This window comes from Dichomitus squalens (genome assembly GCF_000275845.1).
Source record: "Dichomitus squalens LYAD-421 SS1 unplaced genomic scaffold DICSQscaffold_10, whole genome shotgun sequence".
NCBI classification, from domain to species: domain Eukaryota; kingdom Fungi; phylum Basidiomycota; class Agaricomycetes; order Polyporales; family Polyporaceae; genus Dichomitus; species Dichomitus squalens.
In genome coordinates, this window is record NW_006766892.1 from 66714 (window position 1) to 81187 (window position 14474).

At 54.3% G+C, this 14474-nt stretch overlaps 5 protein-coding genes across 5 annotated transcripts; 1 reads left to right on the forward strand and 4 right to left on the reverse strand.

Annotated features, from left to right (window-relative positions):
* Positions 1-466: 466 nt before the first annotated feature.
* Positions 467-2332, reverse strand: DICSQDRAFT_201380 (uncharacterized protein; the record flags this gene model as incomplete). The annotated part of the gene is made up of 4 exons (XM_007365075.1): positions 467-699; positions 770-1572; positions 1640-1974; positions 2030-2332. 4 exons carry the CDS (start codon positions 2330-2332, stop codon positions 467-469), a joined length of 1674 nt encoding a protein of 557 aa, XP_007365137.1.
* Positions 2333-2844: 512 nt separating this feature from the next.
* DICSQDRAFT_84758 (fumarylacetoacetate hydrolase) lies at positions 2845-4873 on the reverse strand. Its single transcript, XM_007364798.1, has 8 exons — positions 4838-4873; positions 4705-4786; positions 4468-4646; positions 4385-4410; positions 3657-3858; positions 3544-3601; positions 3376-3490; positions 2845-3308 (listed from the first exon to the last, which is right to left on the reverse strand). Exons 1-8 carry the CDS (start codon positions 4853-4855, stop codon positions 3080-3082), a joined length of 909 nt encoding a protein of 302 aa, XP_007364860.1. The 5' UTR covers positions 4856-4873; the 3' UTR covers positions 2845-3079.
* Positions 4874-5106: 233 nt separating this feature from the next.
* Positions 5107-7527, forward strand: DICSQDRAFT_104373 (uncharacterized protein). Its single transcript, XM_007364799.1, has 5 exons — positions 5107-5313; positions 5363-5504; positions 5556-5633; positions 5685-6066; positions 6121-7527. The coding sequence occupies exons 1-5, from the start codon at positions 5239-5241 to the stop codon at positions 7211-7213; spliced, it is 1770 nt and encodes a 589-aa protein (XP_007364861.1). The 5' UTR covers positions 5107-5238; the 3' UTR covers positions 7214-7527.
* DICSQDRAFT_146430 (terpenoid synthase) lies at positions 7513-8770 on the reverse strand (the record flags this gene model as incomplete). The annotated part of the gene is made up of 3 exons (XM_007364800.1): positions 7513-7929; positions 7985-8267; positions 8340-8770. The coding sequence occupies 3 exons, from the start codon at positions 8768-8770 to the stop codon at positions 7513-7515; spliced, it is 1131 nt and encodes a 376-aa protein (XP_007364862.1).
* A 2684-nt stretch (positions 8771-11454) lies between these two features.
* Positions 11455-14019, reverse strand: DICSQDRAFT_104375 (amino acid transporter; the record flags this gene model as incomplete). Its single annotated transcript, XM_007364801.1, has 10 exons — positions 11455-11670; positions 11733-11935; positions 11999-12452; positions 12510-12563; positions 12613-12723; positions 13106-13275; positions 13332-13463; positions 13582-13675; positions 13752-13836; positions 13927-14019. The coding sequence occupies 10 exons, from the start codon at positions 14017-14019 to the stop codon at positions 11492-11494; spliced, it is 1575 nt and encodes a 524-aa protein (XP_007364863.1). The 3' UTR covers positions 11455-11491.
* Between the last annotated feature and the right edge of the window lie 455 nt (positions 14020-14474).

The window sequence follows — 14474 nt, forward strand, 5'->3', positions numbered from 1 at the left end:
GTGGCTCGTTGAGAACGTGCATGGCGTTTTCAGCATAAGTGCCTCGCCCTCGGCCACGCTCGCGTTCATATCCTCCCACGGTCAGGCGGCGTGGTATGCGCAGCACTACCTATAGCGCATGTGGGGGACAAGTGGGACCCGCAATTTATTCGGGTTGGCGCAACAGATTCTCCGTTACTCGCTCCGATGCGAAGGCAGTCGAGACAGAACATCCTTTGATTATAATGCCGACGCTCTGGGTGAGTAAGAGGCTCATAAGCAAGCTGCGGCACAGCGTCGACACGACGGACCGGAGAGTATAAGGCCTATTGATCCAGTGGTGAGAATAACTTCTTCCCACCATTCAATGCCGAGCCAGACACAATGCCATGGAATTCCTACAGACTTGTCTCCGACATATTCCGATAATAATCACACTGAGCAGACGCAGCCGAACCGAACATGCCGATGGGATGCTTCCAACTACTCACTCCAGAGTCGGAGGAGAGTTCCCACTACCCATCATCACCGAGGCACCCTCATTGGACACGTCGTCCATAGTCAAGAAGACGGTGGCAGGGCCAGGCGAGAAAACCCGACCACGCGGAGGCGTGGCAAAAGTCAGCGACTTCTTGTCCTCTGAGATGGTGGCGTTCATGAAGACAAGCCGTGCACCGGTGTGGAAGCCATGGGTGGAGAACCCAAGGTCCATGAGCGATGCTATCGTCAAGCATCCAGTGCATCAGCGGCTTATATCCGGAAACACTACCTAGACGACTGAGCCGCATACCTTGGATCTTGGCAGTGTCATGACCGAGAGAGTCCGGGATAGACACCGGGACAGTGACGCTGCTGCCGAATGCGAGCTTCTGGGGAGCGCTAAGAATCTTCGGTCGTTCAACGAACCTGAACGGGGGGTCGAGCGTTTGCACCCTGAACTCTCTCGGGAACTTGATGCCTGGTCCAGTGGAGTTGCTCCCCCCGTTCGGGTTGCTCCCTGCGATGAGGAAGTTGCCCTGCGGCGTCAGGGTGATGCTGGAGTGGTACACGCGCGCGATCCCTGAACTTGGCATGCCGTCGTTGCTGAACTGCCTCCCTTGGTGTGCGGACGGCGTGTAGAGATCGGGCACGAGCACGGCGTGATCCGAGTCGGACGTCCCGACAGGGTCCGCGACGCCCCCGATACCGGCGAAGCCGGTCGCCGCGCCGTTCGCGATGAGGATCTGGCCGTTGGGGAGGTGAACGAGCTCGTGCAGGGTGCGGTTCGTGAGCATGTGCTCGATCTCCCAGCCCTTGGCAATACCCTCGGGTGTGAGGGTGATTCGGTAGCACTGGGAACTTGCGGGGTGTTGGCTGGAAAGGTTCTGTTCGGGGGTACGGTCATCCATGTTTGAGCCCCCGCATACTGGGACCTCGGGAGTGAAGTCGGGTGGGGAGAGGGGTAGAAGGATGGCAGAGCCGTCTGTCGGGTTGGAGACGCGGACGCCATTCGGGCTATCAGGGAGAATGGTCTCCGTGTCGGTCTCGACGTCATATATGATCGACTGGTTGTTGGCCACCATAAAGACGGAGCCATCGGGCAAGGCGAGAATGCTGCGGCAGCACAGCACAAGCCATGGAATCGGTACGTGATTATCATTGTCCAGAAACAAACACCCACCGAGGGAACAGGTTCGTAGGCAGACTCCGTTCCAGGAAAGCAGACGGGCGGGCGGTCTGCTCCTTACGAGGGAAGAACTCGAAGCTGTTGGCCGGATCAATGTTGTAGAAAGCCGCCTCCTCGTGCATACCCCCGACGATGATGAGACTGCCGTCGAAGATGCGCGCAGTCGAGGGGTACCACCGCTTCTCGATTAGAATGAGGTTAGGATCCTCGAAGAGAGTGCATCCCTCTCCCGTGAGCGATGCGCATGGATCGAAGAGACGGATTGCCTGAGTCCCGGGCTTGATGATTGGGTTCCCGGGAAATCCCATCTGGTCTCCACCAATGCTAACCTACACTCGATATCAGCTATAGAACGTACGCTGCACGCAAGCATCCCATGCTTACCATCGTGCCGTTGCTCAGGAAAGCACCGCTACCACAGAAGGAGTTGGTGATGACGTTCAAGGCCGTGACCTCGGCCGTCTGGAGATTGAAAAGAGCGCCCCATGCGGAGTGGTTGTCGATCTGGAGAGGGTCGTTGGATGGACGGTCGAACCAGAGCGCAAGGTTGGGGTTGACGATCACCGACTCGAGGGCGACGATGCCGGACGACTGAGCTTTGAGGTTGAACTGCCATTCTGGGGCGCTGGACGAGGGAGAAACCAATGCTGAAGACACCGAGAGGAGTGAGAGGATAGACGGCTTCATCTTAGCATGATTTGCTGGTGTGGCCACAACTACTTGCTTGAAGGCCTTTATAGCTGATTCGTTCGCCTACAGTTGAGGTGGAGATGAACTTTACGACCAGTATAGGCTCTAACCACACCATGGCCTCTCAACTTTGTGCAATCAGGACAAGGTCATGAGTGCATCGAGGCGCCACACATCAAGCCCAGTGGTATGGTGTGCAAGCTCACAGCTGCACCCACGACTCCGATCATCGTGGCGCCGTCATGGCTAATAGTAGAGCGCTGCTGTCTGTACGGGCGATGTTGTGCTGGACAGAAGGAACTGGCTTGGGTAAGGCGATTTGATGGAATACACTCACCGATATGCTGCAGCAGCAAGATAGAAGGTGGCTACACCTTCGACGCCCACTAGCGTAAAGTTTGGGGTTCGACTCAGACGAGCACATGATTGAGCTCATGCACAATGCATGGACTTGGCGTGGACGCCCCCCGAGCGACGAGTGTAAGGCCGCCAATCAGCCTAGCGCTATAGCAAGAAGCCAGATTGTCTCGTGGCAAGGAAGAAGCTCAGTATATTTCAAGACAGCATACGAATATACATGGTCACTCAGCGGCAAACTTCGATTCACAGCACAGGCACAAGCGGCTCACCGCTACAAGCCAAATCCAGTAACAGTGAGCGTACCCACCCCTGACGCAGAACGGCTTCAAATCCCGGTCGGGGGGATGAAGGACGAGGTTGGTGTTTGGGCGTTGGACCCACAGTTCAAAGCTTCGCTTTCTGGTCCCCGCGCTCTTCGACGACCGGGTTCACGAGCGTGCCGATGCCGCCCCCGACCCATACGCTCATGTCATCGGCATCCTTGAGGTACACAGGCGGCTTCTTCACGAAACCGACGCCTTTCGGGGTTCCGGTCATGATAATGGAGCCAGGGAGGAGGGTCGTACCCTGGGAGAGGAAGGCAATGGTCTGGCGGACGCTGAAGATTTGGTCGCTGAGCAAGGTCGGGGGTGACCCCTGATGAGAAAAGGGCGTGTACGGGAGAGCGGATGGTGTCTTACGCGGTAGTACCGTCCTGAACTGTCTTCCCATTCACGACCGTCTTCAGGGGCACCTTCTGAGGGTCAGGGAATGCATGGGCGGCAACGAGGCAGGGACCGATGGGAGTCGTGTTGTCTAAGTATGGGCGATGAGCAGTTTGCGCGAACAAATGAGAAGAAATGCAGTACCGTATCCCTTTGAGAAATTCCACTGCGAAACGGCCATTTGGTGATATCTGAACGAGATCTATTTGGGACCAATGAGGTTGTGCGGAGCGTGCAGGAAGGTAAAATATGCCAACATCGTTCCCAGCTGTGTATGCAATAACATAGTCGAGCGCCTCAGCCTCAGGCACGTTCTTGGCAGGTTTACCGATGACAACGGTGAGTTCAACCTCGTAATCCGGAAGGTGTTTCTCCACGGGCTGAACGTGCTTCGGGATAGTGACTGGGACTTCAGGACCAATCAGAGCATTGACCGGCTTGTAAAAGAGCACAGGATAGCTGTGAAAATATATGTCAGCCCTCCGGAATACGGTGGCAGTCGTACGTTTCAATTCATGTAGCTACTGCTGCTATGTCAGGGATAGATCCCCCTCTGCCGGTTGAGGCCGAACTAGATAACAGTGTGCGTGCGGCTCACGCAGTCTGGATATACACGTAAGCTGTAAATTGTGCAACTCTGAAGCGACTCTTGTGCAGCGTGCACGACCGGCAAAGCACTGCGGTACAAGTGTGAAGACATGCAGAACACAACGGACTAAGGTGTCTTCAGCACTTCCGACCAGTTTCTTTCTGCGAGGTGTTTTCATAAGCGCTAAGTGGCCTGGTGATTTACTATGGGATTGCCTGAATAAATGATGATGACAGGGAGACATCGTCAAGTATATGGCCAACCCGCATAGTTGCATCTCTGGAGGTCCAACCGGAGGCAGAAGCAGTTACGCATGTGATATTGTGATATGCCCTCGACACGCGGTGCCGCGTTCCTCGATGAACGGGAACATGAGAATAGAAAGGAATCACGTACGTCGGCTTGGCCAAGTTCGCCTCAGCCTACAAGTCCGCGGCTACGTCAGCCGTGAGCGCGAGGGACATTGAGGATATACCCACAGCGTGATCCGCGTAGTTAAGACCCAGGCAACGAACAAGCCCAACTTCTTCCCTGGAAAGCGGTGCGAGTAACTGCTTGACAGTGAGTATGTTCTTCGTGACTTGAGCCGCGGGGTCGAGCGCAGAACCAGCAATTTCGTACGCCTTGATTGGCTTCTTCTGGTGAAAGGCAAGACCAACTGCAAGCCACACCTTGAGCAAGTTCAACGGTTGCTGTAATGAGGCCACGGAACATACCATCAAGCTTGGGATCCACAGGTTCACCGATGTGCACCTGAGCGGTTTCCGCCGCTACGAAACGGATGAGGCGAGTCCATTGCTATGCATACAGTCAATGCGGATTGCCCCCTGAAACAGAGGGATCGCTCACCGTCTTGACCGGCGACATGGTGGTGGTACGAGGGCGAGCTGGGAGATGAGAGCCATGATTGTGGGGCGGCCGGAGTAAGGACTGGGAGCGTGGGTGACCGCGGAGCCCCGGACGATGCGGCGCGTCCCGCGATCACCTGACGGAACGCGCAGGTCGCGCTACCCGTTTTGCTTATGTAATTCCAGGTTCCGGTTCAACCCATTCCCGCTTTTGGCACCAGCGTTCGACGATCTCGCCACATCCCTCCTCTGCAACTTGAAGAACCCCAACGACGGAGACCTCCTTTCCTTCCTCTCCGGCGACACATACTTGCTGTTGAGCTTGAGCTTGATCTCTAACCTCATGCATTGATTGAACCGCCGCATCATCTCCGAACCCTCTTGACTGGCAACAATCGCGCGATGGATCCAGACGTGGACGACTCTAACCCAATTACTGCGCCTATGCATGTCATTCTTCAGGATGCTCTTGACGAGGTGAATAAGCACCATATGCTGGCGCACTCACTCGTCTTACCTTACATAGTTAGTATCCATCAGAACGTCTACCGCAACAAAGGGCGACGCCCTGGTGGCCATCGAACATGTACTCGCCGAGACGTCTGACCCGAGGGCTGTGGGGCTACTGGAATACTTTAATGAGCTGCAGGATACGTTTCAATGTAATGGTACGTATTCCTCTTATTCGGTGGGAGCGCGCCACATATGCCCTACTCTAGTGTCATCACGGATTATCTCGTGGACGTCAGTTACTTCCGGTCTGCTTGACAAAGCTCTGCACAAGGGTTCTACTGATGGTAAGTCGCTCGATCATTGGGAAAATGTCTAATACCTGACGGAACTTTTAGATGTCAGGAGATGCGAAGTCATAAGCTTTTCCTCCCAATTGGCCCAAGGGATGTCTATCATTCAAGGTGTTGCCTTGATACACAAACCGAGCAAGCAATTTCTTGGCCGGAGATACTCTTTAGAGGTCTTGTTAGACCTTCTACTCGTGTCACGCCATTTGACTACCCCCACTGCCTCCAGCATGCCGACATCACCGATAGCTGGCGTATCTTCTGCCTCACCGCCGAAGTCGTCTGATGCGCCTCTTGCCTCTGTTATACTTGATACCTTGCTGTGCATTCTGGTCGACTCCAGCCCTGCCCTGCGCGTCTTCGAGGACTTAAATGGGGTTCAGGTTGTCGTCAGGATCTTGAAGCGGGCAGGTACCCCAAGAGAAGTCAGGTTGGCACCTGCCGATATGATCTGTTTCTCGTGATGAGACTGACTCTTCTCAAGGATGAAGTGCCTTGAATTCCTCTACTTCTACCTGTTGGACGAGACCACTCCTCCAGAACTTGCCCCCGACGCTGTCGTATCTGACATGTCAATTTCCGAAACGCCCACCGCACGATCGACAATCTCGGATCGCTCTAACTCCTCCCTCACGGCAGCGTACTCAGCAGGATACTCAACCGCTCCTTCATCGAGATCCTCTTCAGGCTCCTCAGCGTTTTCCGTCCTTTCTACCTCTACAACAGCAACCTCCGCGTCGTTGCTCGATGCCTCGATATCGCCCAAGCCTCATACGCACGTTGATACACCTGCGAAGCCAGCCTTGAAGCCGAAGTCCGTCATTCCCGGACTCACGCCCTCAACACGCAACATAACCCCTCCATCCGGCGGTAGCAGCGCAAGCGCGCTCGGCCGTGTGCAGTCACGTTCCAAGTTGCTTATGCTAAAGAACGAGGTAGATTATGTTCCGCTCAGCCCAAAGAAGCCCCAATTATCGCATCTCGGCCGCGGACCAAGCGGGCTGCGCCCGAAGCCCGAGCGCGGCCCAAGTCACTCCAAACTGCGTCTCTCAAGCGAGGTGCAACCCGCTGAGGACACCCGTGGTAATGACCTAGGCGGGAGCAGCCTCGCGGCCACTCGATGGACAAGCCCGAACACTCCACACGCTTCGCGCGCCTCGCACTCGCACTCACGCGGGATCTCAGTCTCCTCCATCTCGTCTATTTCGTCCATCTCCTCCGTCGAGTCTGCTTCTCTTCGCACAGGGCAACCCCCAACCACCCCAGGCACGCGTCGCGATAAGCTCAAATCCAATCATACCGAAATCCTCGAGACGCCCAAGCCTGCATCGTCTAAGGTGCAGGCGCATCGACGTGCACAGAGCCTAGCAGACTTCTCTTCCCCTTCCGCTTCGGACCTGTCTCCACTTGCGGCGTCGAGGTGTGCGAGCACACCGACAAGCAGCGGAGCGGGTACGGAAGGCCACAGGGGGCCAAAGACCATGGCGGAGAAGAAGGAGATTTTGGGGACGATGCTGGGGAATGTAGATGCACTAGTTGAGGGCGTGAAGAAGGCTGGAGTCTGGGGGCTGAGCTGAGCATAGGTCTGTCATCAGCTTCAGACAGGGAGGGATCGAGATCGAACCGTTTGTGTTCGCGTATGTTCTCCAACGTGCTATCATTGTTATTGTTGCATTGCTATCTGAATCAGTTGTTTTGTGACACTTTCGCGCAGGTATCTAAGCAATATAGGACTTCTCAATATGCAATCCGGCGCTTTTGGATACAAGGGAATCGTTTCCGGTGATGCTGCACGACGATTCATTTTCGTATGGACGCGAGCCTATCACCGACTACTTCACCTTCTCAACATTGCCGGTACCTTGTTGCATACGTCTCAGCCATCCAACCCTACCGCAGCCCACCCCAGCTCGTCTATTGAAGCTACTTCCACCGTCACAGTTGGTTCGCCGGAGTTGCGCTTCCGCTTGGGAAGGAGTGGGACCCTGCGCGTCTTCTGGTACTCCGCACCACGGCTCCCGAAGTACCGTCCGCCCTCGAAGAGCCAGCAGTAGTTACCTCGAACCCACATGGCGATCCGCTGTATATACGTATCCAAGTCCCGGTCGACGGCGGGCCCGAAGGAGGGGACGAGCTTCATGGTATCGGAGAAGCGCCTCTGGGCGTCCTTGTGGTAGTCCGCCGCCCACTCGACGGCGCTGTCGAGGTTGAGGCCGAGATGGTGTATGACGACTGTGATGATGTTATGCTGGTCGTTTCCCGTCCCTTGCTCTCTGTTGTATGAAGCGATGTCCTGCAACGACGGTCAGACGCCTGCGTGGCGGACACGGAGAGGTGCTGGAACGTACGTTGTCCAAGGCGATCATGTCGGCAGCGAGGTACTCCAGTTCACGCACGACGGGATGGTATAGTGCCTCGTCCGGGATGGACAAATGCAACTCGCCTATGAAATACGAGGGGCCCATGCCGATGGTACCCCTTCGCAGCTCGAAGTAGCTCTCGATCGAGCGGATAGTGTGGTTATCCCGGTCTTCTGCCTCCGCGACGAACGAGTTCATCAGAACTTCCATAGACGTCAGAAAGTGCTTGTTGGCCTCGGGAGTTGCGGTGTGAAAGACACAAGCCGCGAATCTGCGACAAATACCGCCGTCAATGCTCAGTTTCATGGTGGGACAGACCCTAGGTTGATGATTATAGACGCACTGACTCATCATCTCCCCTAGAATTATTTCTCCAGCAGGACGAGGTGTGTCGGGGTTGCACAGTGCATCCATCACCACAGTGGCAATTTCCCTGACCATTGGTGCCGGGGCGACGTCGGTGAACTCATCTAGAGTGAACAGGGCTTGCATCAAGTCGATGCCTGCCCGTACATCATCTAATGACGAGGAAGTAGGTAAGTCCACACAGTCAAACGCTCTGTGTCCGCGAAAGGTGACTCCACCTTTGGAGACGTCCGGATAGGCTAAGCCGCATAGCAGTCCATAATGGCATTTATTCCATACTTTCTGGGACTCCGGGGAGTATATCCCAAGAGACTTGAACCATATGTTTGACTCGATTGTAGCCTCCTCGGTATAGGGGTTGAACTGTCGCGGCCACGGCCAGTCAGCCAGGGTGTCAGGGAGGTTCATGTACCTTTGGTCCACGTCCGACATCCTGTTAGCCGTAGGACGGGATACGCCAGTCACCCCTAATTCATCTGAGGCCATGGAGAGTTATTAGATGGAATCGTGAGGAATGGATCGAATGTGTATGGAGATACTGCCCCATTTTCATCTCGAAGACCTTTATCAGCGTTGTCCGCGCTTGATCCATGTTTCAATTTTAGAGCAAGCGAGTCATCCGATGCATCCGATGTGAGCTCCCGTATGCGTATCACCACTCGTTTGACGTAACTTGTAACTCACAACGCCGATGAGTTTGCTAGAATGCTACGACCCTGGGGGTACCACCAACCCCCGTGAGTTTTGCCGACGCCACTTCATTGTACATAACATGGAGATGGAAGTAACGCCGTATGGCATGGTGGCTTCTGCGTTGGCAGTTGAAGCACCTAATATCCGCCGGCAATAATAGCTGAGTCCACCTTCCTAACTTCATCGGCGGTCCGCTTGCTCAGCTGCTGTCACTTGCCATGAGCAAGGTTCATTGCACTCACGAATGCTGGCGTCCAGTTTTCCCGCTATTTGGGTGCCCGGGATAATATCTGCCGAGCACAACGGCAGCTGGGGTCTTTTTTAGATCGGGTTCATCGACCCCATGATTCTAGTCGACACCTGCATACATAAGTGCACTCATCTGCGGCTTTTCAAGAACGCTGAATTGCTCACCGCCTCTAAAATAAAACCCTGATTCATCGCCATCCTCAGTCGCCAAATCAAGATTCAGACGGTCTTATCTGTTTGAGCCTCATCTCTCTACCAGTGGTCCCTCGACCCTGTCCATCCATATTCCCGGGTACGCGCTTCTCAGCAAGGCATGCGCATATATACTCCTGTCAGTTGAGCATGGAAGGCAGGCAGGCAAGCGTGTAAACGATATTATGTGCCTCTATTCTCTTTGTGACAGCTCGCGGCCCACTCCCTCGCGTGATAAGGGTTCAATCCGGATTGGTACATCACGACCGGGGTGTTCTAATTTTCAAGGTGGCTTGCTCTCTGTTGTATGAGGCAACGATCTATTTGAGATATGACAGTCAGCGATGCACGAGGTTGAATGCGGCAACTCCTTGGGAGGAGCTGTGTGGGACTCAGGGACACTGACATTGTCGAAGACACAGAAATTGACGCTAATGTCCTGTCCGATGAAGTTCATAGAAGAGTTGAGTATGATTGCAAACCGCTGTCTCCCGAGCGTTCGATGGATATGCGTCCATAAGGCCGTATCAACTGCCCATCACTTTCCCGCGCTTGTAGCTGAGTACCAGCCCCGGGCCTCGCTCCACGTGGAAGGGTGGTTTGCAGACCTGACCTATGAGGCCTGAGGGGCGTGTCCCTCAGTTCGGCGAGCCTCGTTGTGGGCTACTCGCTTGGCGCACTCTCTGCCAACCCTGCATCACGCACACGGGGCCAAATTTACAATCTCGTGAACACGAGGTGAGTTGCCATCTGTAGACGACTGGTTTATATCTTCACTGTCTTGACCAAGACCAAAGAAACTAGAGGCATCGGTCCATGAGATGCAGGAATGCCTGGTTGGTCATTGCCTTTGGCATCGAACGAAATTCCATCAAACCTTTACAGTAGCGACAAACGGGATCTGCGCTAGCTCCTCCACCAGTGGCACCGCAGAGGGACCTACAACGAGGGTTTTGTCTCCATGGGCTATTTGCCCATGGAGACACAACCCTCGTTGTAGTCTCTACCACCGCAAGCTTAGTTCTTCGCATCTCGGGATTCATCACGCGCTTTGCAAACATCCACACCATACGTATCTTCTAAACTTCGAGACCCCTCTGCCCGAAGACCCTCCCGGATTCAAACCTCCAGCAGTCGTTAGCCCGCGGCCAGTAAACAAGACAATTTGTGCACTTCTGCAAGTCGGTGTCGACTGCTGGGCCGAACGAAGGCAAGGAGTCGAGGGCATCCATGCCTCTATCTCTTTGTGATAGCTCGCGACCCACTCCGTCGCGTGATAGACGTCTAGCCCGTACTGATGCTTTACGACGGAGAGGATGTTCCAATCCCCATAGCGGATAGCTTGCTCTCTGTTGTACGAGGCACCATCTCAGGGAGAGGAGACGAAACAGTCAGCACTGTACGAGGTCGACTGCGTCGACTGTGCCGAATGAGAGACACCATGGACTCAGCATTAGCATTGGCGCTTAGGGGGCGCGTGAGACCGGCAGCATGGAGCGTTGTATCCCACAGAGAGGAGCAGCCGGAACGAACAACGAATGGGAGGATGGACAAGAACGTACGAGGTCAAGGTGCGGTCGGCGTCAGGTAAGAGACTGCATTCTAATCGGTCGCCAGCACGGTACCCGTGCTCACATGTCAGCCGAGTCATCTGATGGAGTACGCTTGACACCGTATCAGCGTCGTGCTTCGCCCATAGTACTTTTGGCCCGACAGTGATCGGAGGTTCAACTCAACAATGACATGTTGCTTGCTCATCGCACGCCACCCGAAGCATCTTCTATATGTATGACAATCTTCCATGCAGCCACTGTGAGTATATGCAGCGCAAAGGCACCATCCCGATGAGTCTATCGTAAACGTCTTTGATCGGCGCATCACCAGTATCCCAACAATGAGGAGCTAGGGTCTCCAGCTCAGGACCATTTGCGAAAAGAGTCGTCATGTCCAGATTCACGTGCATTTCCAAAACAAATTACTCGCCATAGCGGACAATCAAGGTTCATGAGAGGAAATTTCCTTTTCGTCAACCCGTACGCCTGTCTTGTCGTACAAATCTGGGGTTCGCGTCCCCTCAACTGTCCGAACAGGCCCCTTGAACCACTTCCGCGCGGAGACGATCCACCACAGACTTGCAAAGATGACTACGGCCATGATGATAACGACAGCATAGTCTAGGAGAATACCATGGGTAAGTCAAGAGACTCAGCTAGGAGCGAAACAAGGCTTGACATACTCATTGTTTGCGCAGTGGGATGGGCCTCGGGCGGAAACATTAAAAGAACGGTTATGAAGCAAACCCACAGCACAGCAATGATCCCTATGGGCATGTACCATCTCCCCAGTGAGAATGGTCCCCTGTGTAGCTTATCGCGACCAGAGGTGATACGCAGAAAGATCGGGGTCACATAGGAAACATAGAGTCCGATGACCGATGATCTGCACGTAGTCCATGAGCATTCAAAGCACGGAGAGAAGGACCGCAGAATGAATAGGACCCACCCTGCCAAAGATGACAGCGCAGTCTCCGAAAAGCCGAGCAACCCACAGAGTCCTGCAAGCACCATCACAAGCCAGACCGCATTGACCGGTGTAGAAGTGTATGGATGGATCTTCTTCCACCACCTTGATCCGGGCAGCGCATTATCCCTCGCGAACGCAAAAACGACTCGCGAAGCGTCGACCCCTTGCGCGGCCCCCGTGACGTACTGGACGACAATGATCAGACTCCATATCGCGAGCATGCCACGCTTGCCAAGGACATCGAGGAAGAGTTGCCCCATGGGAAGTGGAAGAGCCGTATCCAGGAGTTGAGGGACGGAAGCAGCTGCAAAGGATGCCGCAATGAAAAGGAGCCAGCCGAGCGAAGCTGTTGCACCGACGCCGACAAGAATCGCAATGGGGGCCGCGCGGGCTGCGCCTGCTGTCTCTTCGGAGATGTGGGCCGCAGAGTCATCTGTTATGCAGGACCCGGTGATGAGTAAGGGCGCAAGAATCGTGGATGTCTACGTACAGCCGGTCAATGTCCACATCGGTGATGTGAAGGCAAGCAAGAATGCCCAACCGCCTGATGGCAGTCAATATCCGCTTGAATTTGAAGAGGTCTCGTAGCTTACTATTTGTCCATCCAGTGTTGTTCTCAAACATCGTGAACGCAGTCTCTGTTGACACCCTCTGATCGCCACTGCACACAAGCAAAACGATTATGGCCGCAATGGTGGTTCCAACTACCCAAATTGTCAATTCATGACAGGGGCAGACGTGGTGCAAACACCATCAGCAAAAGTGTAAAAATATCCTACAGGATTGCGGACATTGCCTGAAGCGCCATTTGTGGCATGGTCTTGCAATACCGGAAATGTATTCCGAGAGCACGCAATACCGGCAATACCTCGCAATACCTGCAATAATGCGAAATATTGCCCGGTATTGCCGATATTGCCTGGTCTTGTAGGATATTGCAAGGTCTTGCAATATATTTACGACATTGCAAGACCACCCATGACAGCGCATGATCTGACGTATATTGCGCGCTCTCGCTGAGTATTGCCTGAACGGGCAATACGGCAAAAGATTTTTACACTTTTGCTGATGACATGGCAAACCTACTGTTGATTATGACATAAAAGATGTTCAAGCGAGCTATAACCGCTGTTGCCGCCGAACAGACAATCCCATGGGTAAACAGAATTGCAAGCAAGATACCGAAAGTAGGACCAGCTCCTAGGTTGATCTTGCCGTCAGAGCCCACGCTTAGCGCTGTCGTGATCATTTGGGCGCTGAGTAGAACCGTTAGCTATACGCCCTCGCCACTCTGATTCAACGATGCTCTTACCACGTGAAGTCAATGAAGCAGACTAAAGTGACCTGGCCAGTCACGTTCGCCCAACCCGTGATCCAGCTCGCCAACGGCGCCCACTGGGGTGGGGCGAGCTTGGCTGAGAAATAATACAGCCCTGCACTCGTCCTGCGGCAATATATGCATTGTTAGAGCCGGCAGCAGCAGCATGTTGGTGTTGTGCAGCGTCGTATTGCGTGGAGTCAGCAAACTCCAGTTATACTGTGCTATTACTGGCAGGACGTACGGCATGGCAGACGTGAGCTCAGCTAAGGACGCGGCTATCGTCATAACGAATAGGCATGGGATCAGCCATCCAAAAATCATCCCGACGTGCCCCCCTGTACAGAGAGCGATCACATTGGTGAGCCTGAGCAGCGCTCGCGCATCTATGAAGCGCTATACAACGAGACATACCGGACACAAGTGGGAAGGACATCGTTGACGACACCGAGGCGACGACGCCCATAATCGAGAACGCGAACGCGATCGTCTCCACCAACTATCAATGTGATGAGCAAGTACGGCACAGTCATGTCTTCAGTCAAACCTCTGTTTGCCGTAATGCGTTCTAAGAAGATAATTGACTTACAGAAAACTCCCGCTTGAAGACGCTTCGATACCCAAGCTTCGCCAGGAGTACGTCATCAGCGTGCTTGACAGCCGTCAGACCTTCGCTATCCATGCTGAGGTGGCTGCCCTTCAGCTCCTCAGCAGGTGCCGGTGGGTTGGATAGCTTCTCCTCTGACATGTTGCCAGGAAGGAAGTAATTGTGGAAGGAGGTCGTCGCACTCACGACGTACGGGGGGGCTTCCCTGCGGAGACGTCGGAGGTCGTCTGCTTATGCCATGAGCGGCGTCTGAAGCGCCCTCTCAGTCTCTCCGCAGCCATCTGACAGCCACGGTTTTCCACAGCCAATATTTCATCAGCCAAGGCGAACGGCCATCCCACTCCAAGGCGCCGCGTAGTTGGGAACAGGACGCTGAAAGGGTCTGGATATCTGGTTTGAAGGATAGCATGAGAAGATATGTTCAAAAACGGCATCAAAGCAACATGGGACTTACGACATGCTCTGACTATCACGTTGGGGCAACCGCCGAGCGTGAGGATGTTTCGAAGCCTCTTATCAGTACTTGTACC